Below are 27,395 nucleotides of genomic sequence, written 5' to 3'. Positions count from 1 at the left end.
TTTCCCAAATTGTCTCACCAGACAAGAATTGTAATGTGGCCCCACCACATGAAAAGGTTGAACAACACCATGAGTTACGAATTGCCACAAGTTGCTGAATGATTTGCATCACTCCACCTGTTCGCCTTATGAAAACAGGAGTTCGTCCTCAACCTTCCTGTGAGTTTCAAGAAATTTCTGAATTTGTGCTGTTGAAACAAATTAAGCTCATCGCAGAAAGTTAGGGCTGGTACTTAATGATGTAAGGACTCTTTTAATGACAAGATTGATGTTCCTGCAATGCCACTCAATCTTTCTTGCCCAGAGAGAGAGAATAATTGAAAATGTAAAGTCTCATTCCAAAAGATAGTAAATTCTGTTTTTAAAACATTAAATTAAAAAAAATTACTTTTACTAAGTATCTTTTCTTTTCACTTGCACGTGTAATCTTTCTTTCCCTCTCTTCATTTTGCTTCCTGTGTCTAATTGACTCCAAACAAAATCAAGTATTCAGACACTACGGTTAAAGTAATGGAAATCTGAGGAGGGAAAAGCAAAACCAATAGCAACCAAGATCCAAGGCATGATCATTTGTAAAATAATTTTAAGTTTTCTTAAAACACTTTTTGGTATTCATTTTAGCTAATAATTTGTTGCATTTGTTTCAGTTTTTATAGGTGTTTCCAGTTTTTTAATATTTCAAATAATATAAATGCTAAAATGGAATGGCAGGTGGTAAAAAAAAATTGGCGCCTGGGCATTATCAACATTATAGGACAGAAAAAGTGCTTCCATCTGTATCTGTATTCAGGCAAGTTAAGAGTAGAGAGAGCACTGTTATCAGTAATTCAACAAGAAAATTGCAAATGCAACAGGGAGTTACTTGGTGGAGTTTAAAAAGTAACAGATTTTCCAATCTGAGGGGAGGGCATTGGGAAATTCTAACCTGAAACAGGAAACTAGTTATTGAGCTGCAATAAATTGAAGGGGAATCTTTGTTAAATGCATTTCAATTACACAAAACCTTGTTAGCTTTGAAAACATGTATTTTCAAATGGGTTACCACCAACCACTCCAGTCAAAGCCCCCAATCAAAATATACGATTCTGATTGTGCTGGGAGAAACGCACTGTTAATTCAATACAGTCGCTCCACAGATCGCCTAACATATCTTTAAAACTTTCCAATTTAAAGACCCAAACAAATTGTGCCACCTATTAACCCCCGAATGAGGCTAACCAAACCAGGTGTCTTTAAATCAATAAATTAACTGTTTAATTAGAAAAACTAAATTTTTACACACTATGACGATATAAACATTTAAAATAGAAAAAATTAGAGTCCTTGCAAATTTACAGTCCAGTGTTGCATGAAGTCCTCACAGCCATCCGATGGGGAAAAAAAGGTTCTTCTACAGTCTAACAGTCCATAGTCTAACTCCAGCAGTAAGTGATGCTTTCCTTCTCCAGCGAATCACAACAATTAACGACTTGCAAACACATTCAATAGAATCAATCTGACTTGAGAGTTTTTGAGGGATAAAAGGTTGTCACAGTCTAACTTCCCTTCCTTCAGTTTAAATTACCTGAGATCTTTGTTTTGGCTTGATTTTTTTTTAGAATTTTGAGAGATAATAATTAAACAGTCTAAAATTCTCTTCCTTCAGTTTAAATGGTTGAGAGCTCTTTTTTCAGGTGCTAACACCTGTTTGTCTGTGTTCTCTGTTAGAACAGATTGTCTTCAACTAAAAAGCCAGTTCAAAATTGAATTGTAACAAATGTATCGCATGATTCTCAGTCTAAGTGGCAGTGAAAATGCACCTTCTCGGTAACTCCGGAGGCCTGCTGGTTCTTAAAGCAGTACTGATCATTTGTAAGCCTTAAAGGTACACCGCATATTCCTGGAAAAAAAAACTACAGGACCATGTCAAATGTGGCATGATATAATGCAGATTTAGCAGTAGGACTTTCAAATTCTAATCCAAATAAATTAGCATGTTTAAAAGTAATTCTGAAATGTAGTGCCAATAAGCTTTAGGATCCATTTACTACATTGTAACCACAAAAATTTAATAGATTATAGCAAATGATCCATCAAGTGCTCTAATTATCTCCCCTATTCCAACACAAACCTAAAATAGCAATTATAACATTTATGCGCTGAATTCTTGACTATTAGCAAGACAATTAAGAATTTAGATTTTGGCACATTACGGGCCAGATTTTGTGCTCATCCTGATGGCAGGTTCCGTGGCGGAGGGGGGTGCAGAGAGTCAGAGCAGAATCGCCCACCATGGAACCCGATGCCAGGAATCCCGGTTGTGATTCACCCGGGGGCGGGATAGGCTGACAATGGCCATCCTGACCAGAGGCCAAATAAGGGCCTCTTCCTGCCGCAGCTGGGATCTTACCAGCAGCCGGAGGGGGGTCTCTGCCACACAGAGAAGACACCTTGGAAAACGAGGCGCCCTCCCTGCGGGCTTTGGGGGGGAGGGGGTGGGCATTTCTTCGTGGGCAATATGTGGCCCACAGAGGACAAGTGTATCCCCTGGTACTCCCCTCCCACTGGACCGAACATCCACCCCCCGACTCCTTCCGGACTGGCCCCAGCAACCCTGCCTCACTAACTCTTGTCTGGGGTTCCACCGCTGGGCCTGGGCGAAGGCCTCTGCAGTACCAGCTCCCAATGATGCTGCCGATACTGCTGAGCTGCCAGCCCTCTGATTGGCCGGCAGCTCTTCGGGGCGGGATCTCCATCCCTATTAAATGCTGAAAGGATGGGGATCCTGTCTCCTCAAACTTTGACCCCAAAAGACTGAAGGATAGCCCTGGGGGTCAGAAAAAATGCAGAAACGGGGTTCCCCTAACTTTTTGGCCTGGCGCCAGGAGCTCTGCCACCTGCACAAAATCCAGCCCTACATTTTTGTCTAGCTTCATGTTGCAAGTTTAAGAATTGTCCAACAATATCCTGAGAGGGCAAAAAGGAGCTTCCAACCTACAAGGTAAACAACACAATTTCTCCACGGTATACCATCACCTTGATAAGGCACAGTGAGACTGGTGGCAGTATAAAGGAACAGGCCAAGGGGAGCACAGCGAGACCGGTGGCAACATAATGGAGCAGACCGAGGGGACCACAGCGAGACCGGTGGTAGTATAAAGGAGTAGCCTAGAGGGAGCAGAGAGAGACTGGTGGCAGTATAAAGGAGCAGGCCGAGGGGTCCACAGTGAGACTGGTGGCAGTAAAAGGAGCAGCCTAGAGGGAGCAGAGCAAGACTGGTGGCAGTATAAAGGAGCAGCCTAGAGGGAGCACAGTGAGACCATTGGCAGTGTAAAGGAGCTGATTGATTCCAATATAGATTTTGAATTATCCTTTTATCATTTCTAGTTTGTTTAAGCACGCCATTATTTTTTGATGGTAGATTCTATCAAATGCCTTCTCATAGTCTATAAAGCATATATACACTGGCTTTTATACTTCCAGATATCTTTCAATCACTACTCTCAAGTTAAAGATGCCCTCTCTTATTCCCTTCTTTGCTCTGAATACTGACTGACTGCTTCTATAGACTGGTCATTTCTTTCCAACATGATTATTATAATCATTATCATCACATGGCTCATGAGAGTCATTTTTCCTGTGCTCTGAATTCTCTAAGGGCTTTTGGTTTCTTTGGGAGCTGAATGAACCCTGACTGCATAAGATCCACAGGTATGAATTCTGTTCTGTAAATTTTGTTGCAATGGTCTGTCAGTTTCCCAATGCTAACCTCATTCAGGGCTTTCAGGCATTCTGTTGGTTTCTCATCGATTCCAGGTGCTTTCATCTTTTTGATCCCTGCACTGACTTCTGCCTCTATTATCTCTGGTCCCCTGGTGGTAACAATTCACTTCTGTCTTCATTGTCATACAGCTCACTAATGTATTCCACCCATCGTTTCTCTATTCTTTCTTTTTCAAAGAGAAGTTCACCTTCCTTACTCCTTATACAGCCATTATTTGTGGCTATTTTCTTCTTGTCTGTCAGTGCTTTAACTTTCTCATGCAATGCTATCATATTATGCCTTTTCTCCAGTTCTTCTATTTCCTTCCAACAGTCTTCATACCACCTTTCCCTGGTCACCCTACATTCTTATCTGCCTTTCTATTTTGTCATATTTTTCTTTATTGTTTTTATTTTGTCTCCTTTTCTCCATCATATCTAGTATTTCATCAGTCATCCACTCTTGTTGTTTCCTCTTCTCTTTCTTAGGGACTATCTCAGTTACTGTATATTTCATGCTCAGTTTCAACCTTTCCCAATGCCTTTCTGTTGTTTCCTCCTCGCTAAGATCTCACACTGTCCCTCCCTGAAGTAAAGCTTCATACTTGATAGTAACCGAGCAGCATACTTCTTCATCACATCTTCCTCTCTCAGTCTGTCTAAGTTGACTTGATCTTTCATGGGATTCCTTTTTGGGATTTTCAGCCTGATCTTCATCTTCATTACAAGCAGGCAGTGATCTGAATTGATGCCTGAACCTGGGTAAGTGAAGGGATTCTTGAGTGTTGTTTGAAGACTGTATTCAAGATGACCAAGTAATTTTCCTCACAGAACTGTATCTGGGGTTCACCTCTGCTGTTCTTCATTCCTAGTCCATAAATCACACTTCCATGCCTCCACCAACTTTTGCATTCAAATCGCTCAAATATCAAGATGTCTTCACTCTTCACATACTTCAATGCCTATTGCACCTCCTCATAGAATATTTCCACTTCATCATCACTGTGATGCTGGCCCGTACAGTTGTAAACACACAACGTTCATTGGTTTCCCTTTAAATCTTGCCATAATCACTCTCTCTGATATTGACTAGTATCCCTGCATTGTCATTGCTACCTTCTTTGGCATCATTATCCCAACTCCATTCTTATGTTCTTTACCACCCGAGAAGATCATCACCTGCTTACCTTACTCTATTTTCCCAGATTTTGTCCATCTAACATCTGCCAATCTTAAAATGTTGTTGAGTCTTAATATCTCTTTCATGCAGTTGTCTATTTGCCTCTCTGGAAGAGTGCCCTCACATTCCATGTTCTGATTTTCAAGAGCTCTTGTCTGAGTTTGAGAGTAGCATCATCAGATGTTTGCCTTCCTTCTGAGTTTGGGCTGCCCTCATCATTCCTACTTCCTAGTAAGTCCTCTTCTTCCCTGTTCCTATTTATAGTAGACATCTCCGCAGAGGGCCCAGGTCTGCCTACATCACTACCACAGTTTAAACTAGATTCCATGACTAACTATGGATGAATACTTGGTGCGTACCCTGACTCCACAAGGTGACTGGCCATTTGTGCTTAAGCATCATGACTCTGCCCTAGATGTGTCACAGATTTTGCTGTTGTGCCTTCTGAGCCATTGACTCTGAATAATGAGATTCTTAAGGCTTAGCCACTGGTCCAGGCTACGTGCACTTAAAATGGGCGACACCCCTTGTACAACATCTTGTGAAGTTGCTGTTCCCCCTTTTTTAGTCTAGCTTGCCAGCTGAGGCGAGGTCCCAGGGTATGTCCACTGGTATGCACTACCAGCTCCTTGGAGGCATAAGTAAGAGTTGCATAGAAGTGGTCTTTGTCCACACCCATGTTGTCATGGATGTGCGGCTGACAAGGGTTCAAAGGGACTACTCCTCTCATACTGCACCATACACCCTAGAAGGGATTTCGCCGGGGTTAAATTGGATCAAAGATTGACAGGAAAAGCTGTATCAGAACAATGAGTTATCTTTAAGGAAGCGATGCTTCAGATACAGGTTAGGTACATTCCATCAAGGACAAAAGGTAGCAGAACCAAAAACAGGGCTCCTTGGATGATGAGGGAGATAGAGATTATGATGAAACAAAGAAAGAGAGTGTATGATGCATGTCAGGTGAATTCTTCAAGTGAGAACCAAGCCATATACAATAAGTTGAGAGGGGAGGTGAGGAGGATAATAAGACTGGCAAAGAGAGAACATGAGAATAGAATGGCAGTCAACTTAAAAGGAACCCAATGATGTAAATAGGTAATGCAGGTAGTAAGAGGCGGACTGAGCCTATTAGTGACAAAGAAGGTAATATATGCTTCGAGGCACAGAGCAAGTCTAATATACTTAATGAGCACTTTGTTTCAATGTTCATTAAAGAGGAATCCGACAAAATATCAGTAGAAATGGGGAGAGTAGACACAATGGATAGGGTAAAAATTGAGTGAGGAGATACTAAAAAGGTGGGCTATGCTTAGAGTAGGTAAGTCACCTGGTCCGGATGGCTTGTATCTCAGGTTGCTAAAGGAGGTGGGGGTGGAGGTAGCGGAAGGGCTTGCCATAATCTTCCAATCTCCCGTGGATAGTGGGGGGGGTGGCGGGGGTGTGGTGGACGGGGGGGTGCCAGAGGATTGGAAAGTGGCAAATGTGACACCCTTATTCAAGAAAGGATGTAAGGACAGTCCTAGCAACTACAGGCAAGTTAGTTTAACATCACTGGTGGGTAAGGATTTAGAAACAATATGATTGGCATTCTTCCATCTAGAAAAGATGATGGACATGCAGCAATCAATTCATTTAGAATTTTTTTTATTCTTTCATAGGATGTGGGTGCCGCTGGCTAGGCCAGCATTTATTGCCCATCCCTAATTGTCCTTGAACTGAGTTCTTGCTAGGCCATTTCATAGGGCATTTAAGAGTCAACCACATCGCTATGGGTCTGGAGTCACATGTAAGCCAGACCAGGTAAGGATGGCAGATTTCCTTCCCTAAAGGACATTAGTGAACCAGGCAGGTTTTTATAACAATCAAAATAGCTTCATGGTCACCTTTAGATTAGCTTTTTAATTCCAAATTTATTAATTGAATTCAAATGTCACCATATGCCATCGAACCCATGTCCCCAGAGCACTAACCTGGGCCTCTGTGTTGCTAGTTGTGATATTACCACTACGCCACCACCTCCTCTAGATGAGATGTCTTCTCTTGGTATACCTTTGCTGACGGCTGTGAAGGCCAATCCTTCAATATTAATAAACAATAATCAGGGAAAAAATCAACAGACACTTTGAGAGGTTTGAGTTTATTAAGGAGAACCAGCATGGATTTGTAAAAGGTAAATCATGCTTGACTAATCTAATTGGAGGCATGTGGGCGGAAATGGTTGGGGAGACAAGAGGTTGGGGGGGGGGTGGTGGGGGGAGGCGAGAGAGTGGGGAGGAGGCGAAAGAGTGGAGGGGGAGGCAAGACAATGGAGGCGTAGGTGAGAGAGTGTAGGGGAGCTGAGAGAGTGGGGGGAGGAAGGTGAGTGGGGGAGGGAGGTGAGAGGAGGGAAGGATGTGAGAGAAAGTGTGAGTGAGGGAGGTGAGAGAGGGTGGGGAAGAAAAATCGAATGAGAGGGGGAGGGGAAACTGGAAAAACCTCTCTGAAAAATATAATTGAAAATGGTACTTACAGATGCAACAGTGAAGTGAATCAATGTACAGCATACTTTGTCTTCAAACTAAATTCTAAGCAACTACCAATTATGTTGCAATAAACACTGGCATTAACTATTTGCATACTTACAAGTGTCATAGTACTGGAAGGCTGAAAATATAACACTTCTCCAAGCTCTCCAATCTAACCTTTTTTAAGTTTATCTTTATTGGCTGCATCTGGCACGTTATTAAAGCACAGTTAAATCTGAAATGTCAGCAGTCCTCATTTATAAAACATATTACAGCCAGAGGACAAGAGTGGATGTGGTGTATTTAACAGTTAAACCTACAAAACAAGCTTTACTGCGATTGTAATAGGTGCATTTTGTTTTCACGGCAAATTAAAGTTTGCCTACCTGCTCCCTGATATTATTTAGCAGATACATTTAGTGAGAAAAAGCCCAACTATCTTTGAAGCTTGTCTTCAGTATTTGAAAAAATTGCAATTAACATGTATGTTACAAAATAGAGAATTCATGACAGTAATTACTCCAAATCATGTCTGGCAAGACATGAACAGGCAGTATTTCAACATCAGCAAAGGTAATTCATAAGATCCAAATATAATTTCAGTCTTTATTGCAAAAATCCAATATTCACAGCAATGGTCAATTTTATGAAAGTCATCTTCAGACAATATCTTTATGTAAATTAATTCAGTTATCTTGAATGCTTGAAAAGGAACAATTTTGTTAATGAAAATAAAGCAAGTATTATCCTTTATTCATTTCATTTGCAAGATTTTGATAAGTCAAGATGTCAGTGATCTAGTAGAGGAATAGAAAGCAGACTACAGTGGCCTCCTCTGCAAGAGATCATGAGTGATTCAAAACATTTAAACTATTAATAAAGTGCGACTTATAAAAAATCTCCATTATAATAACTACATAACTACAACATTCAAAATTTGTACGATTGTGTGTTTGATGTTTACACGTGGATCCTCTGCAGTGAACACTTTAGGATGTGCTTCTTTATCTCCCCAATTTTTCTCTGAAAATTTAGAATACCTCTGGTAACAGTGGGTAAAATCCAGTACCTTCAGGTAACCCAGCCACCACCGCCATGATAAATATCAAAGCCTCTGGCTGTTGCCAGGTCCAGTGCCAAAATGAGTCGAGGGATTATGTGGCATATACAAGAAACTTTTGATAGGAGACCTAGTACAGAAGGAACCCTGGAAACATGATGGGACAGGGGAAATTTAGATTCCTCAGTTTATACATTGTTTGTTCTTCAATGAAGATGATGTTGGTGAGAAAGTTTAATACCAGAGCCAATTGCAGCAGATCACTTTCCATCAGACATTTCAACAACTATCACAACAATGACTGAACTTCAAAAGTATACTCTCTCCACAGATGCTGTCAGACCTGCTGAGTATTTCCAGCGTTTCTTGTTTTTATTTCAAAAGTATTTACTTTGGAATGTACCAAGATTGTGAAAGACACAGACACTATATAAATGTATGTTTGTTCTTTAATATAATTGTCAGCTACTAAACACATTCTACATTAAACTTTCTGGAAAGATAACAATTAAGACCATAACCGAAGGCAAAGAGAACAAATGCTCCAATACAGCAGAAGGCCTTGTAACCAGAGTGGGGTAGACCACCTCACTGAAATGACATCTATTTCTGAAAGGGACGCTATTCCTAAACCATGTCAGTCCTTTCTTTGCCTTCCAATGATTAGATCAATTTATTTTTTTCAAAATGTTGCCAAGTATAGTGGACAAATGACTTTCCTCACTTTTTTATTTTAAAACTGATCAGTTAAAATCTCACTCCGAATCCAGTACTTTAGAAAAATACTTCTGAGTATAGGTAGATTAATCTAATTTATAAATTAAGTCTCATTCATGGAAAACTGAAGTCTTTTTACTGTTTTAATCGGTCTGCATCAATGGACATAATCACACCCACAGTACTTACTCTTTAATATTTTCTTCAAATTGTGTCAGAAAATGAAGTATGCTACATTTGGCAATTCCCATTGCTCTTTAGGGCTTGACCGGGTGGATTTTTAAAAATTCATTCATGGGATGAGGGCGTCACTGGCTATGCCAGCATTTATTGCCCATCCCTAATTGCCCTTGAGAAGGTGGTGGTGAGCTGCCTTCTTGAACGGCTGCAATCCATGTGAGGTAGGTACACCCACAGTGCTGTTAGGAAGGGAGTTCCAGGATTTTGACCCAGCGACAGTGAAGGAATGGCGATATAGTTCCAAGTCAGGATGGTGTGTGACTTGGACAGGAACAGGTGGTGATGTTCCCATGCATCTGCTGCTCGTCCTTCGAGGTGGTAGAGGTCGCGGGTTTGGAAGGTGCTGTCGAAGGAGCCTTGGTGCATTGCTGCAGTGCATCTTGTAGATGGTACACACTGCTGCCACTGTGCATCGGTGATGGAGGGAGTGAATGTTTGTGGATGGTGTGCCAATCAAGCGGGCTGCTTTGTTCTGGATGGTGTCGAGCTTCTTGAGTGTTGTTGGAGCTGCATCCATCCAGGCAAGTGGAGAGTATTCCATCACACTCCTGACTTGTGCCTTGTATATGGTGGACAGGCTTTGGGGAGTCAGGAGGTGAGTTACTCGCCACAGGATTCCTAACGTCTGGCCTGCTCTTGTAGCCACAGTATTTATATGGCTACTCCAGTTCATGCTGAGAGACTGTTTCTCCTGGCTGCAGAGTATAGATGTAGGGGTCATAGCTCAGAACTCAGAATAAGGAGTTGGACCATTTACTAGAAAGGAGAAATTTCTTCAGAGGAATATTCGGAATTCTCTACCCGAGAGGGTTGTGGATTCTCAGTCGTTGTGTATATTCAAGACTGAGATCGATAGATTTTGGACACTAAAGGAATCAAGGGATATGGAGATAGGGCAGGAAAGTGGTGCTGAAGTGCATCAGCTATGATCTTATTGAATGGAGGAGCAGGGTTGAGGGGTCATATGGCTTACTCCTGCTTCTATTTCTTATGTACTTATAGTGGGACCCTCAAGGAACCAGGGGCTAACAATGCCCAAAGACTAACTGGGGAATAGGTGCACCAATGCCTATCATTTAATTGAAGGACATTTCTGAAACATTTAAAACACTTTAGGAAGGATGTCAAGACCCTGGAGAGAATACAGGGGATAGGAGAAATTTGAGAAGCTGTAATTGTGCTTACAGCAGAGAAGGCTAAACAGAATCTTAATACAGGTCCGATATCCAAAATCCGTCTCTCTGAAAACCGGACATTTTGGAAAATATTCAAATGCAACAACAGTTGAGTGCCAATTGTTAATTATTTGAATTAAACTTGAAAAGACTGAAGACACAGCTTTTTATATAGCATCCTCCTTAAAGAGTAACGTCAAGTCAATGCTTAAGTTTAATTTTCTCCTTCAGTAACTTTCTACCGGACTTGTTTTAAAATTGCGATATGTCAGCGGTGACTGGTAGAACCTCCCCAGCCAACATTCCACGCTCCCTGTCCCAGGACTGGGCTCCAGTTGGCCGTGGATGGTACTTGGGCGAGTAATAAGCCGAGGTCCATTTTTATCCTCGATCTCAGGCTGACCTGGAGGGTGGTCACCTTCTCAATGTGTCCAAAATCCGGTAAAGTGTGAAATCTGGCATAGTCTCGGTCCCGAGGGTACCAGATTTTGGATATTGGACCTCTAGACGTATCTAAAATTATGAGATTTTGATGGAGCAAGTAGGGAGCAACTATTTCATTTGGCAAATGGGTCAGAAACCAGAGGTTAGATTTAAAATTGGCAAAAGCAGTAAAGGAGGAAGAGGGAGAATGATTTAACCCTCTTTGTGGGCGGCACATTGGCGCAGTGGTTAGCACCGCAGCCTCACAGTTCCAGCAACCTGGGTTCAATTCTGGGTACTGCCTGTGTGGAGTTTGCAAGTTCTCCCTGTGTCTGCGTGGGTTTTCTCCGGGTGCTCTGGTTTCCTCCCACAAGCCAAAAGACTTGCAGGTTGGTAGGTAAATTGGCCATTATAAATTGCCCCGAGTATAGGTAGGTGGTAGGGAAATATAGGGACAGGTGGGGATGTGGTAGGAATATGGGATTAGTGTAGGATTAGTATAAATGGGTGGTTGATGGTCAGCACAGACTCGGGCCGAAGGGCCTGTTTCAGTGCTGTATCTCTGAACTGAACTGAAATTTTTTGAAGATCTGTATGCACTACTTGAAAAGGTGGCGGAATCAGATTCCACAAGAAAATTAAAAGGCAACTGGGCATGTACTTGAGGAAAATCAATTTGCAGGGTTTTGGGAAAAAGCTGGAGTGTGGGCATGCTGGATTGAATGGCCTCCTTCTGTGCTGTAAGATTCTATGATCCTATACTGCCTTCCAAAAGGGAAATATTAACATAATCAGCTGCAGATCCATTATTTTGATATAGATGATAAAATAGCTAATTTTTTTTGATACAACAGTTAATAAAAATTTCCAGACGTAAAACATTAAACCCATAAGAGTTGTCTAAACTTAAGCAAATGGATCAAATTTAGCATTGTTAAAAATTTATTAGGTTATGAAACTAAAGAATCAAAGTAGACCAAATGACAATGAATTGTATTAGATAATCGTAATGAAGCTAGGAATCAATATTTTAACAAGGTCAGCCGTATTTCAGCACTGTTTAAATTTATTTTAAAATTTCGTGAATAAAACCACATTCAAGTCAAAGCTGTAAATTGCTCTCCCATTTTATAAGTGCTATTTCAGTAATGCTCTGCGACCATACAAGTCCTCCTCTGTACTGAAAGCAAAACATAGATACATCTGTTCCTAACAAATTCTACTGTGTTTGTAAGGCTAGGAACAAAATCTGAAGGTAGAGTAAATCTCAAATGGCCTTGAATTTGTTAAGCAGCACTTCTTAGGAATCAAAATTTAAATAATAGCCACTACAACTTGCTCAGCAGGCAGTGAGCCACTCCACTTCCATTTTACAGAAACCAATGTTCCTTATGTATTCTTCAAGCATTTTTCACGAATTATTGAAAACAGAAAATATAAATAAAATATAGATCAGGAGTCATCATGACAATTGTGTTGAATTCCTCCAAAGCAATGGATAATCCGTTAATAACGTGTAGAACAATAGCTACAAGCAATACAGAACCAGCACATCAGAAGATAGCATAGTCCCCCACTCAAGACCCTGCAGGACCTGTTGCATAGTTTCCAAGATGAAAGACACAGTGCCAGTTTTAGATTTACCATAAAATGAAAAAAACAAAGACTTTGGGAAGTGGAACAAGGAAAGAATTACTCATTCACAAAATACTTTATGAAAAAAGAAATATCATCCATTCTACTACATCAAAATAATGAAGTTTCCTTAATGTTCTGGTTACTTAAATCAATGCAATAATTTAGAATACAGAAAAATAGGCCTGGGTCATGATTCACAATAACCCAGATGCTACATTCCAATCTCAGTCATGTCACTCAGCTTCCTCTCTGTAGGACTCCATGAAAATCAGAAGTAGTCATCCCTGAGCTACTTTTACAGAACTCCTAGCAGTTGATTCTGGAATGATCCTGAAAGGGACTGGAAGAAAAACAGCCAGAGACCATTCTTTCAAATTCCTAAACTAGCCACTGAAATTCTTGAGAAAAGTACACAATCTCCATGCTTTCTCTAGTAATCCTGGTGATTATTTCCAAAGTCAGTAGTATTCAGGTCTGGCAGAAGAACAGAGTCAGACATCATAACACATACTGTCTGCATCACGTGAATGATTTTGACATATGCTATAATTGTTCCAATGTCACTTATCCTCTACACAAATACCAGTGGTAGAAACAAAAGTTATATCCCAAAATATTTTATTTTCCAATAACCTAGTTACATAACGTAGAACAGTTCTTACATGTCAAACAGAAACCCTTTATAATCTTAATCAATCTACAAAGCAAAAACAAATTCAAAAATGGAGTAGACTTAATTTGACAGTTGCAGTTCAGACATACATACCATAACAAAGTGAAGATTTTCTCAAACAACTGGGCAAAAAGGTGCTTTCAATGTAAAATCATTTAACTTTCTCTATCCAAAAATTATGTATAAATCTGGACACCAAAAAGAAAACTTGCGCTCTGACATGAAAATCACCAAGTCAGGCTATGATGCTATTTTAGTTGCTGACTGAACTCTAGTTATAATAGATCAAACTTTGCAATCTTAAGGGAAAAGCCAGATTAAGAAATGTTTTGGGTGGCGCTAGTGGTGGAAATCAAGCTTGGAAAGGATTAAGGATTTACAGAATGTACCATCAACAAATGATTCCTAGGTTGCATTTAAGTAGTCAGTAAGCTCAGCAGCCTTCTTTCCATCTTCAGCAACACCTTCTTCACTGCTGCCCTCTCCTGGTTCATAAGTGAATTCCACAGCTGTGGCTCTGGGTACCAGCCCAGCAGCTTTCAGCTTTTCTTTATGTCGCTTCTTTTTCAATTTTCTTCTCCTGTTTTTAGTTAATGTTTCTGCTCCTGGCTTTCCAGAATCTAGATACAGTGTCTGTAAGATGTCACTTTGTAACGCCTCTGGTTGTTGAAGTGCAGATTGTCCATTTTTATTGATATGGTCAAGCATCGAGTTGTTGAACTTTCTTCTCCGCCTATGTTTCCTTTGAATTTTTTGTGAAGACTCTCCTTCTGTAATTGAACAAATATTAGTTGTAATAGATAACTTCACAATATGCATAGATGCTTGTTACCAACAGATTACTAAACATTATAGCCCAAGATGGAGCAGTGTATATACTTAATCTGTTTGTTCTACTACTGTTTATAAACATTAGAAATACATTTTATACAGAATAAACATACTTAAACTAAACTGGATATCATTCCAACATATTGTGAAATTGAAAAGCTACAGTAATCTTATTCCATCTTATTTGTTTTTCACAGATTGGTTCAGTTGACAGAAAACTATGGGCCCATTGGATTTAATTTTTTCCCCAAAGATGAACCTCATTATGATCCTATTACAGCATTAATATCCACTGAACAAGTGGAGGGGAGAGGTATTTAATTTCTTGTCTAAAAAGTGACAATTTTAAATAGGTCTCCCAAAATGCAGTCTGGCCTTTATTTCCAGTAATATAAAAGGTAACTTTATTGCTTGGGTTAAAGATCATTCAGATCACATTGACAACAGATTAGACCAAAGCACGCTCTCACCCTTCCACATCCAGTTGAGAATGGTGGTGGACAATTACATACGAGCATACAAATTAGGAGTAGGCCACTCGGCCCCTCGAGCCTGCTCCGCCATTCAATAAGATCACGACTGATCTGATTGCAACCTCAACTCCACATTCCCGCCTAGCCCCGATAACCTTTAACCACCTTGCTTATCAACAATCTATCTACCTCTGCCTTAAAAATATTCAAAGGCTCTAATTCCACCACCTTTTGAGGGAGTTCCAAAAACTCACGACCCTGAGAGAAAAAATTTCTCCTCATCTGTCTTAAATGGGTGACCCCTTATTTTTAAATAGTGACCCCCAAGTTCTAGATTCTCCCACAAGGGGGAAAGATCCTTTCCACATCCACCCTGCCAAGACCCCTCAGGATCTTATATATTTCAATCAAGTCAGTCTTGATCTGAGAATTGTTAAAGGCAAATGACAATTGACTTCTGATCTGGATAAATTTGAGAGACTTTCCTAGGTCTGAAAACTGAAAAGGAAGAAAAGACGACCAGCAGTCTGCTGTGCAGCCTAGAGAGAGAGAGAAAACAGTTGCTTTCAGGTCACAGATGCAGCAAAAGATTGCTAAGACTTGAACCCAGTTCAGAGATTCAACGCTTGCGGAAGAGAAAAGACCAATGGGATCACCAGAGATTGCCTTATAAATGGAAGTCCAGTTGAATGTACTCGGAATAAGTGAGCAAAAAGGATGTTAGCTTTGAGAAGGGCACTGGAAGATCCAACACATTGCAGCTGGGAGGAGTTTGGGACGTTTAACTGCAAGGATATCTTTCTCGATGAGAATACTGTGTAACGTAAAAGTGTGGTGTGGGATTTTCGAGTGTGCTAATAAGTAAAGAAAGGTATTTCCCATAACTTTAGTGTATTAGCTACCCAAATACTGTTTAATGTTGAATTTTAGTTTAATTATAGGAGAAGTCTTAAAATGTGAAATCTTGTGTAATTCTTTAATCGGTCATTGGGAAGTTCATATCTCATTTTAAAGTTAGCAGTCTCTACTTAGATCGTAATAAGTGGTTAGGCATTCTCTTCTGCAAGATGGACATTGCTTGCGTGGTGCAAAATATTCCCCATCACTTGCCAGCCTACGTTTAGACGTGAAGTTCCTACTGTATGTTGGCAAGGACTGCTTCATTATCTAAGAAGTTAGCGAACAGTCCTATTCCCAAACTTATGATGGAGGGCCCCATTGATAAAGCAGCTAAAGGTGATTAGGTCAAGGATACTCGAACTCCTGCGGCAATGTCTACGGCTGTGGTCTTCAAGACCACTCTTCCTTTTTTGTCAGATATGAACCTGAGCTTGGTGGCACAATAGACGATTCCTACAGCTCTTTACTGATCGGGAAGCGGGTGATAGGATGGTAAATGGCCAAGTTAGATTATCCTTTTTATATGGATAGGACATACCTAGCCAGTATTCCACATTGATGGACGGATGTGTTGTAGGGAGTGGGTAGCTCTGGTGCACAGGCCTTCAGTATTAACATTAGGATATTGTTGGGGCCCATGGCTTTTGCTGCGTACTGTGCACGCCGTCACTTTCCATCGTCAAGTGAAACAATCTGAATTGTCTGGACAGTGGCATCTGTAATGGTGGGCTCTGTTTAGTTTAGTTTAGAGATACAGCACTGAAACAGGCCCTTCGGCCCACCGAGTCTGTGCCGACCATCAACCACCCATCTATACTAATCCGACACTAATCCCATATTCCTACCACATCCCCACCTGTCCCTGTATTTCCCTACCACCTACCTATACTAGTGGCAATTTATAATGGCCAATTTACCTACCAACCTGCAAGTCTTTTTGGCTTGTGGGAGGAAACCGGAGCACCCGGAGAAAACCCACGCAGACACAGGGAGAACTTGCAAACTCCACACAGGCAGTACCCAGAATTGAACCCAGGTCGCTGGAGCTGTGAGGCTGCGGTGCTAACCACTGCGCCGCCCTAATAAATCTGTTAGAATTAGGAAAAAATATGTTAAGGGCTTTATTTACAGATAGAACTCTGAAGTCCCTTTGGACTTTGTTTTCAACAGTTCAAAGTTGACTCCTTATTGGTAAAAGTTTTGATTATTTAAGCACAAGTGACACTTCATATATTACAGTATTCAAGCAGCAGTTTACAAAATTCAATAGAGAATTATATTAGCTGTTTTGGCCTTTGGATAGAAGGCATGGGCCCGTTCCTTTTACTCACATGTGCATCTGCACCCATCTGATGTTCTTTCTGGCCCTTGTACCCTGAGAATGACCCAAACCCACTAAAATATACCCCAAAACCCAGAACTACAGAGAAATCCATCCAATCATAGGCATTTCAAGTACTGTTTTCAAGCTTTGGCCTCCTTTACCTGCTTCCTCGCCTTAAAACAAGCTTTTTCTATGTTTGTTTTCTGTTTTTATGGTTGATGATACATTCCAGGAGGTTGAGGACAACAAGAGTTCTATCTGTAAATAAAGCCCTTAACATATTTTTCCCTAATTCTAACAGATAAATAAATCTAGAGTAATAAACCTATAGACTAGCAATCTTAATGTTAAACTACCATCTTGCAAAGCGTAATGCTGAAAATAATATACGAATTGATGAGAGCAACTTACACAAGTTTGCACATATTTACAGACATAAAAAGATGCAGATAGCTCTTAAGTCTCACTCTATTCTTTTCCCCTCTCTTCCACCAGTAATTATTAGCTTTTGCAATAACAAGATCACTTATCATACTGCACCTGCCAGAAGTTGGGATACAATCCAAAGCAGTGTATTTTTGCCAAACAGTAGATTTAGAGAAAAGCTTAGGGTGTTTTAACGCCGCAATGCCAATCCCTCAAAATGCCCTCATAAGCCGGTATTCTCATTTGTTCCCTTGACAGAGAGGAACTACCTCCAACCCCTCACTCCATCTTATTTCTCATTATGTTCCTATCCAGAGGGCTGTGGAAGCTCAGTCATTGAGTATGTTTAAAGCATAGGTTGACAGATTTCTAAATACAAATGACATAAGGGGATATGAGGATAGTGTGGGAAAAAGGCTTTGAAGTGGATGATCAGCCATGATCGTATGAATGGTGGAGCAAGCTCGATGGGCTGAATAGCCTACTCTTGCTCCTATGTTCTTATTCTTCTGCAGGATGCCCACTAATTATAAGCCTGTAATTCTTACAATATCTCAGGAGCTGAAGACATTTGAAAACACTTCAGCCTAGTCTCCTGTATTCAAATGCTCATGATACAGTTTAGAATAGCACTGTTTATGGATGCCACAGCCTTCCCTTGCTTGCATAATACCTGGAATGGGCAGGTTGTCTTATAAGGAAAGGTTGGACAGGCTAGGCTTGTATCTGCTGGAGTTTAGAAGAATAACAGGTGACTTAACAGCTGGGACAGGCTGTCCGAAGAATGGCTGACAGGACCCCTGGCTCACTTAAGAAACAACTACATGCTGTAATAGTAAGACATAAGGGTATTTTTGAAGGATAAAATCAATTAGGGCAACGTTGGTCCAGCTAACCCCATCTTTGGGGATACAAAATAAAACCAGAATGTGCTGGAAATACTCAGCCGGTCTGGCAGCATCTGTGGAGACAGAAACAGTTAATGGCCAGGATCTTGTGAGGCCCCCTGAGGCAGGCGACACGGAGTATCGTGATGGGTGGGTGGGGGGAGGGCGCCCAGCGATCATCCCGGGGGAGGGATAGGATGATGACAACCTTCCTGCCCAGAGGCCACTTGAGGCCTTAAGTGGCCTATTAACGGCCAATTAAGGGCCTCTTCCTGCTGCTGCTGGGATCTTGAAGGAGGTATCCCCTCCTTCAAGGGCAATTTGTGGCCCATGGAGGATCCCCATCCAGAACAACTTTACCCACCCCCCCAGGATCTCCCTCTCCCCTGAATTGCATGACCAACCCCCCATCCCCTCTCATCGGGGCCTTCCGGACTGGCCCTGGGTCTGAGGCCTCTGCAGTACCGGCAGTGGCCACCGCTCCCGGTGATGTTGTTGATACTGCTGAACTGTCAGCCCTCTGATTGGCCGACAGCTCTTGGAGGCGGGATCCCCATCCCTTTAAAGTCTTTTTGGCCCGGCGCTGGGAGCCCTGGCTCCAGCACAAAATGCAGCCCAACATTTCAGGTCAATCAGAGTTCTGAAGAAAAGTCATCAACCAGAAACATTAACTGTATCTCTCTCCACAGGTGCTGCCAGACCTGCTGAGTATTTCCAACACTTTGTTTTTATTTCAGATCTCCAGCATTCGCACTATTTTGCTTTAATTTTGGGGATTATAAATGTGTATTACGAGTGAAATGCTGACATTTGACATCACTATTGTCTGTTGTTTTAAAAAATAATTTAAAAAGGAACAAACTGATGCTTTTCTTACCTTCTAGTTCTTCCCCACTTGAATCTTGAGATTCATGCTGTTCATCTGATATGGTTGAGCATGCTTCATTCCCAGAAGGGGGCAGGCTCACTGTATAGATTTTCCCGCATACTGGAATAATTTGTGCAGCATCTGTAGAGATTTATAACATCTTTTTGGATTTGATTTCTTTACATTTAGTATTGAAAATTACTTTTTGTTTAAATCATTGTATGAGTTTATAACAGCTGCAGTACAAGTTCCACACTTAATATTTAAATACAAAAGAAATGCACTGGCATTTTGTTGTGCGCCAAATGAATTAGTGAACATTGGTACATAAACAAAATACTGCAGATGTTGGAAATCTGAAAAAAAAAAGAAAATTCTGGCAATGCTCAGCAGGTCAGGCAGAATCTGTGGGTTGAGAAAGAGAGTTAGCGTTTCAGATCGATGATCTTTCATCAGAACAGGAAAGTTAGAAATGCATTACTTTTAAACAAATGAAAGCAGTGATGATGAAAAAGAATAAAAGGGAAGGTCTGTGATAGGGTGGAGGGCAGGAGAGACTCCCTTTGGCCCTGCACCACCAAATCTTTTGTCATTTAATTTCTCCTATGTTGCAAGGATTTCCATTTTTGTATCAAAATTTGGGATTTTATATTTTTAAAAACTGAAAAGATTTCAGTGGACATTGAGACATCTGGAGATAACTGAACTTTATGGATGCTTTTGGAAGGAAGGCAGGGTCAACGAGCGGTTCCTGGTTTTGACCAGTAAACAAATACTGGAAACCAGGTAATTTCAAGGAAACTAGCAGGGTGTTTGACCTCAGAGCTACCCTTTGTGTGACAAGGAAGAATTTATGACTTGGCATGCGACTTGTTTCTGGAAGGTTTTGGTATTATTTTTGAACTGTTCAAAAGGAGGTGGGTTTGGATAAAGCAGGCAATTGAAATTTGATTTTGACCTGCCTGGAGTTCAGAAGAACAACCAGAAAAGTATTACCTCTCTGTAAAAAAAAAAAAATCCTTGCTACTGAAAAGTAAAAAAAAAGCTTGTATGAAGTGGTACTGTTGCCTCCTGCATTTTTGAAGAAACCCTGCATTTGCAGAAATCTTGCATCTTTAAAAAAAAAAGGACTTTTGCAATGAATGTGAGAACTGACACCTGTTGTAACACCTCTGATGGAAGACCTATGTGAAGCCTTCTATAGTTGAAGTTCTTTGAACGCCTACCCAACACAGACTGTTCATCAACCTCACTTGGAAAGACTGAGTGACATCCAACTATTCGACTTTGGGACACCTCGCCAAACCAAAGAACTTCCTTCCAGATCACGGCAGGTTTTTTAAAATTCCTTTTATTCCTATGAAACAGCTGTAAACCAAAATCTCTTTTTTTCCCCGGTTAACCGGTTTTGGATGCATGTGTGTGTGCAGGAGGGCTAGGGAAAAAATAAGGATCTTTAATATCTCAGTTCATATATAGATTTACTCCATCATTGGTTAAGACTTGGTTTTATAATAAACGGTTAATTTTGTTGTTGATTAAAGAAACCTAGTTGGTGTGCTTTATTCTGGGGACAAATAGAGTATCTAATTGACTGTTTTGGTAAATGGGAAAAGTTACTGATATGCAGTGAACTGTGGAGAAGTGGGATTGAATTAATAATGCGCTCTGCCTGCCTTGGTCATAACACCTGCATTTTGTTCTTTTTCCATCCACTCCCCATTGTTGGACTGATTTTAAAGGCCAAAATGTGGAAATACAAAAAAGTAAAAAGAAAACTGCCTCTTAATAAAGGTAAATATCAGTATTGCAATCACAAATAAAATCTTCTTGCCAAGTGTTCAGAAACATGTTTTCCTATTTTATGGAGAATTCTAGCCTTTTCACCATTGGGGACTAACAATGGCTTTTCCACAGGCAGTCTATTCTGGAGAGAATACCAATACTTCAAACTCAACTATGAAGTTTGCAGCTTTATCAAAATTCCGATTTAAATGCAATATTTAGTCGTCAATTTTTCGGCCGGCTGACTGAACTACCCACGAGCCAGGATGTTAATTGGCTTCTGTGATGCAAATATGCATTCTTCACCCTTCCAAGCTGACTGGGATTACAATCAGTTCAACTCAAAAACAGGAAACGCCAATTATATGAAAGTGATTACTTTAAAAATGTAGTGTAGCTTCCTTTGCGAACGGCAGAGAGGGGATGGGGTGACGAACGGCACAGAGAGAGATATCACGATCACTCCTGCCAGGTGGACATCTATCTGTATCTCTACAAGTGTGCAGGCAAAAAGTGAATACTTGTGGAAAGAAAAAATACCAGGTAGCTCACTAAATCAGTGTTCAACATAGTGATGAGACAGGAAGTCAATAAATTAACCTTCCCATTTAAAGCATCTTCACAAAAATGCATATTTTTGTTTTGATTCATCGTCAGATAAATTTTTACTGCCTTTATCTTTCGAAATTCTCTCACTGGCTCCCTATGCAAGACAAATGTTGTAATGTGGCCACCCAGACGAAAAGATTGGACAACCCTGTTTTAGCTTGTTTAAATGTCTCGTCATAATTGCGATGCTTAATATGTAATTTTCTAAATCGACTCTGCACCTCTTCTGCTTTTGTATCAATCCTATGGTGGGGCATCTAAACCATACAAAACACATCAACTGTTTGCATTTTTATGGCCTTCTTCTTGCGCTCACACCTTTAGTGACCTGTGTATCTGCACACTAAGATTGCTCTACTCCACTTCAAATCTTATTTTTAAGGTGCACTTTCTTTTCCAAGTCTATTTCTCTATAATCTGCTGTATCGGTCAACTACTTGACTAGTCCATCTTCACAATTTTATATACTACCTCATCCAATTTGGGGTATTCAGCAAATTTTGATACTGTTCTCTCAATTCCTACATCTGGATCATTTTATTATGTAAGTAACAGTGGCTCAAGTTCAGAATGTCATTCATATCTTACCAATCAGAAAATTTCTTATACCCTTACACTTTGCGTTTTTGCCCTCCAACTATCTCTCTAGCTGTGCTGCCACACATTCTCCTTAATTCCATGTGCATTTTCTTTGCTGAAAGTCTCTTATGTGACACTGTATCAAATATTGAAAACCATAAACCACAGCCACCTCATTTCCTTACCCAGTAATTATTTATTCAGAATTGTAAGGTTAGTCAAGCACAGCAGGCCCTATAGTATGCTGACTGAGCAGAATTAACTCACAATAGTCCAAGTACTTTGCAATTTCATCTTGTACTATGGCCTCTGAAGACAGTCCAATTGGCTTTTCCTGATTTCCTATTTTGTGGAGGGAAGTCACATTTGCTGTCCTTCAGCCCTCTTGCACGTTATATTTTCACAAACTTTTATCTCCAGCTCCACTCAATTTTCTCAGATAATCAGAGATCTGATTGTTTGCATCTATTTTAAGCTTGAGTAATATTTCTAGTACCATCTCTTTGAATAGCAACCTCCAGCAAGTATTTTATATCCACTCCTGATGGTTCTAAAATACCAATATTCACCTTGTTGTGGAAACAGAAGAGAACTATTTAGTATTTCTACCGTTCCCTTACTTTCCACCATGAGCTTGTCTCCTTCACTTTGTGGTGGCTCCAACACACCGGCACTCCTCTTGTTACTAATGTGCCATTGAAAACCTGTTCTTACTACTCTTCATGGTTTTGACCAGTTTTGACTCATATTGCCTTAGCTTTTCCACACTTTTTTTCATAGCTTTACTATATTTTTGTCTAGTTTTATTTTTCTATTATCTACCCCACCAAGTCCTAAGCACTTTTGAAAAAAATTTCAAATTTGATCTAGTGTCTTGATTTTTCTGTGAAACTCAGCCTTTAAAATACTCCCTTTTCCCCTTTCATTGAATGTATCTGATTTGTAACTTCCATTATCTGTATATTTACCATTTGATGATCAATGGTTCCAACTTAACAATTTTCCCTTCTATTTAATCTAGGCACAGTCCCATCTCTCGTGTTTTCCTCAGCAAGGTTCTATTTTTTCCAGTAAATACCCTTGTCCTTTTCTGTTCCAACACTGAACTCTGATCGCTGTTTCCCAGATGTTTTCCTCCGTTTAAATGGTCTAACTTGTACTACTTTATTTCATGAAACCAGCTCAAGCATTGCTTCTTTCCTTTTTGCTCAACAATACATTGACTGAGAAAACAGTCCTGAAGATAATGGAAAAAATAAACCTCAATCACCTAAGAAATTAACCATTTTACTTCACCCTATTTTTGGAGCATTAAAATTTGACAATTATAATTTTGATGTATCCTGACCTAATTTATCTACAAAGATCATCCTAAATTCTCTTGCTATTGTTGAGTGGTCTATTATATACTTCAATTAATGTGACTGACACCCTACTGTTCCTCAGACCAATCCAAAGGGATTCATTTTGGATTGTTTCTTTATTGATCACAATGTGCCAGGAATCTGAGCCCTTCCCTCCTCCATTTTGCTTCTACTCACACATTTGCCTTCCTAGTCTGGCTGGTTCTGCACTGGCCAACATGTGGCAATGGTACTAATCCTGACATTACAACATTTAACATTTTCCTGCTACTTAACCAATTACCGCAACTTTTTTTGTTATGATCTGGACCCTAATCTTCCCTACACTGTTGATTCATGTCAGAACCGTGACTCCCGGCTGATCTTCCTCACTCTCCAAAAACTTCTACACAGATACTTGGAAGGCAACTGACAGAACTCACATTTATGGTTACAGAAGAAGTGGCTATTTACTTCCCTCATTATGCATTCTTTCATTATCCCCATGTTCCTGTATTTCTCCTCCTTGAGCAACTAGGTTTTATACAGTACCATCGCCTGCTCGCAGCTACTTACAAATTGTTGTCCTTGGAATAAGTATTTAGTGCTTCCATGTAAAGATAAGACCTCAGGAGTCCCTTGCACTTACTTTATTTTCCTCTTCTGACATCAACAAATGGCATCATGCTTTCAGTTTTTATTCTCTGTTACTGTCAGTCTGGTACTGACCAGTTCTTGGAATGTTTGTTCCAGAACTATTCTCACTTCCTGAACGCAACTTTAAGCTTTGCTGAATGAAGCTCAAGATATTTCCTGCAAGTGTGATTAATCTAGCTGCTCAAATCATTCAAAAAAATCCTAAATCCAGCAAGGGAATCAAAGATTATCGGGGGTAGATGGGAGTGTGGAATTCGAGACAGAAACAGATCAGCCATGATCTTATTAAATGGCGGAGCAGGCTTAATGGGCTGAATGGCCTACTTCTGCTCCTAATTCATATCGTCGTGAGATTTGCACAATGCATATCTTGTACTACCATTGTAACACTTCTAAACTTTACCTAACAATATTTAATATATAAAAATCTAAACAACGAGTGCTCATCTTGACGATACTGAAGCTTGGTGTATAGCTATCTCTTTAAAAGTTAAAACAGCAGGATGAAAAACAATCAATAGTTCCATCAAGATAGACGTATTACACTTGGTGGAATCTATACAATTAAACTGCAAGACTGCTGGGCTACAGCAGCTTGTATACAAGGGGATGTGGCGTCTCAGCAGTGTTGTCAAGTCAACCTCAGTTGTAGAATGGCAAAATACATTCATGGTACGGTATACAAAAGGCCAACTATAGTTATATTTGCTGCAATACTGTAATATTCTACACTGTTACCTATTGAGTCACCAGTGATTTTGTTTCTTTCCTCCTCCTTATGTTCTTGTTTCACCCTTGAAATTTTTGTAGGAACTGGAGATGGTGAAGAATATAGTTTCTTTAACACTTTTTGTTTAAATGCTGTGGGGGAAAAAAGAAAAGTTACAATGATTAAGTACACAGCATGACGTACAAATTTATTCAGATTAGAAACTAGTCTTTTAACAGTTTGGGAGCAGATCTGTCTCAAAGCCAATCCAAATGCTAACTAGCACATATAACAAACTTAAACTTATACAGCCTTTTCTACATTGCAAAGCATTCCAGGGTCTTTAACAGTTGGGTGTCACACCCAAACAAAAATAGGTGATAGCCAAGTGGGATTGTTCTAAAAATGTTTTTCAAGATATAACTCCAGTGCAGTGTCAAGTCATGCTGTCAAAGGATCTATTGGACTGCCTAAAAACATCATAAACTCAAGCATAGTTTATTTAAATGTTTTGAGACTACAGGCACTCCTACATTTGAATATATTCAAGATGTACCAGTCTAAAACTTGCCATTAGTCAGGAGAGTTGGATTTGCAATCTCAGATCACAAGCTAAAATATAGCCCTAGCCTTCATTGAACTTTAAACTCCCAAGTAAGCAGCATTTGAGGGCTTGAAGTCACAAGAGTACAAGTGCACTTTGACCACATTTTCCACATTGCAAGTTGAAAAAAAAAGCAGTGTACCACTATATCTAACGTATGTCAACCATAGTTACATCCCTTCTTCCTTCAGCTGTATGGATATAGTGTTGAAAACAAGATGCCTGGAGTACACATTTGATTACGTTTCACTATTGCAGTTATTATCCTTGAGGTTCAATGACAGCATTGAGAGAATAACTCAAACCATTCCTCTTCTACATCAATCCATTGATCCCACAAAAGACAGCCAGCAGGAAGTCTGCTTTTGGAGAAATTAACCGATAGTCCGAATTTGTCCATTATGGTTAATGCAATATTGATTCATTTCCTCAAAAAAAAACTTGAAGAATTATCCAGCCAGAAGAGATCACATGCTCAAGGGATAAAAACATTAAATGTTGCACGGAACTCGATAGCTACTGAAGCAAAATAAAGTGCAATCTGTAGAAAATAGATCAGTGTTAAATAATGGAGATGTGGTTATATCATTGTCATTTACTTTCCCTATTTGGAGTTCAAGCAGCAATAAATGGGGCCAGGGATGGTTAATGAAGGACCATCATGTTCTTCCCTTCCACATGGAAATGAGAAAATGCTGAAAATACTCAGTCGATCAGGCGGCATCAGCAGGATAGAACAGTTAATGCTCTAGTTCTGATAAAAAAAACAAGCTTCAAATTTAAACAGTTTTCTCTCCCCACAGAGCATTTTCTATTTTTATGCGGCAGAAGCTGCCGGGGGATAGGCGGTTGCTCAGGACTCGGCAGGAGGAATTGGCCTTTCAGGCGGGGACTCTCTCCCCACGCCTCCCGGGTGCTAACCTGACCGCCTAACGCCAGTAGCTTTCCCATTCACAGCCTCCACAACTTTCTTCCCGCTGTTTGTTTTGGGCGGGGAATCTTTCCAATGTATAAAACCCGCGGTGACTTGGCACACACCGACTCTCCCAGACCGATGTCGAGCAAGTAACAACATCCCAGTCCCCGGGCCGAAAACCTCGGCCTGCCATCCCTTACCCTGCTGTCTGTCCACCATCACATCCTCTGACCTTTTCACTCTACTAAAACCGTTTCAATTCAAATCGCCAGCTCGTGCCTTTTCCGTTTAACCGACTGTCCGCCAAGCCGCGAGACGGCACGTCAATCACAATAGGGAGGCGTGGCCTGACGGAAATCCTGTCTTATAATTGGCTGTTCGATGTCACTGGTCCCGCCTTTCCCATCCGCCGCCGGCGAGGTGAACAAAAAAAAGACGCACGGGCGCTACGCATGCTTGAGCACGTCTGCCGGAGCTGCGTGTCAAAAAGCCTCTCTCCAGCGCGCATGCGCTCTCCCGGGCCGTGGTGATGCTTCTGTGGTGCATGCGCGCGCCGGTGAGTCTTTGGGAAAGAGGCAAATAAAAGAGAAAAAAAAAAGTCTGTGTTAAGCTGCAAGTAAGAATTGCGAGCGGGGCTGCGCATCTCGCGTGTTGTGCTCACAGTGTCATGTATTGCGTGGTGAAAGGGGATAAATACCATGTCAGCGTTGAAGAAGGTAAATATTTGCGGGCGTTGTGAGTTACTAACTCAGGGGAAGGGTGTGATTATAGGGCTCGCGCACACACTTATCACTTATTATCCATCCGGCAATTATGGTGCCGAGCTTGTCAGCACTGAGAACAGAGCCGGGGATTGTGTTGCTGGGGCTGCTGTCGGCGTGTCTCCCAAGTTGTTCGCTCCGCTCTCCTCTGCTCTGCAGGTAAGTGGCTACTCGCCCAGGTGCGCCGAGGGCGGAGCGCGGTGGCGATGGTCAGCCTCTAGGGCGGAGCAGCCGGAGAAAGGGGTGCGCTGGCGGGATGCTCAGGAACGGGCAGGGACAAGGCAAGGGGTTTGCTGGGGTTAACTTGCAATGCGAGGGAGGGGTGAACCGACGAAACGTTAGATCAACCTGTGGAGGCAGATGGACGGG

At 40.9% G+C, this 27,395-nt stretch overlaps 2 protein-coding genes across 5 annotated transcripts in view; one reads left to right on the top strand and one right to left on the bottom strand.

Annotated features, from left to right (window-relative positions):
- erich1 (glutamate rich 1) lies at positions 1 to 26,723 on the bottom strand. Of its 4 annotated transcripts, none has more exons than XR_010970995.1 (6): positions 26,466 to 26,723; positions 24,775 to 24,897; positions 19,073 to 19,204; positions 13,448 to 14,124; positions 6,895 to 7,000; positions 1 to 518 (listed from the first exon to the last, which is right to left on the bottom strand). XR_010970995.1 is itself a non-coding variant. In XM_068021890.1 (4 exons), exons 1-4 carry the CDS (start codon positions 26,482 to 26,484, stop codon positions 13,760 to 13,762), a joined length of 639 nt encoding a protein of 212 aa, XP_067877991.1. In that variant the 5' UTR covers positions 26,485 to 26,723; the 3' UTR covers positions 13,273 to 13,759. The 4 variants fall into 4 exon arrangements, 1 of the variants encoding a protein (XP_067877991.1); XR_010970994.1 differs by lacking the exon at positions 1 to 518 and adding an exon at positions 547 to 1,892; XR_010970996.1 differs by lacking the exon at positions 1 to 518 and adding an exon at positions 547 to 1,892 and having other exon boundaries at positions 6,895 to 6,985.
- Positions 26,608 to 27,395, top strand: part of dlgap2a (discs, large (Drosophila) homolog-associated protein 2a) — a 1,214,142-nt gene continuing 1,213,354 nt past the window's right edge. Inside the window, exon 1 of the mRNA XM_068021937.1 lies at positions 26,608 to 26,981. The gene's annotated coding sequence lies outside the window, so the exon portion shown is untranslated. The remainder of the gene's footprint in view (positions 26,982 to 27,395) is intronic.

The sequence above is a fragment of the Heterodontus francisci genome, chromosome 3 (genome assembly GCF_036365525.1).
Source record: "Heterodontus francisci isolate sHetFra1 chromosome 3, sHetFra1.hap1, whole genome shotgun sequence".
Classification (NCBI taxonomy): Eukaryota; Metazoa; Chordata; class Chondrichthyes; order Heterodontiformes; family Heterodontidae; genus Heterodontus; species Heterodontus francisci.
This window is presented reverse-complemented; position numbering and strand designations above follow the sequence as displayed.

What these genes read in the sequence shown, in the direction of transcription:
- erich1 (XM_068021890.1), bottom strand. An exon ending in AATCACTGGTGACTCAATAG is followed by an intron (nt 19,205 to 24,774) that starts GTAACAGTGTAG and finishes AAATCTCTACAG; the next exon opens with ATGCTGCACAAATTATTCCA. An exon ending in AAGTGGGGAAGAACTAGAAG is followed by an intron (nt 14,125 to 19,072) that starts GTAAGAAAAGCA and finishes GTTCAATTACAG; the next exon opens with AAGGAGAGTCTTCACAAAAA.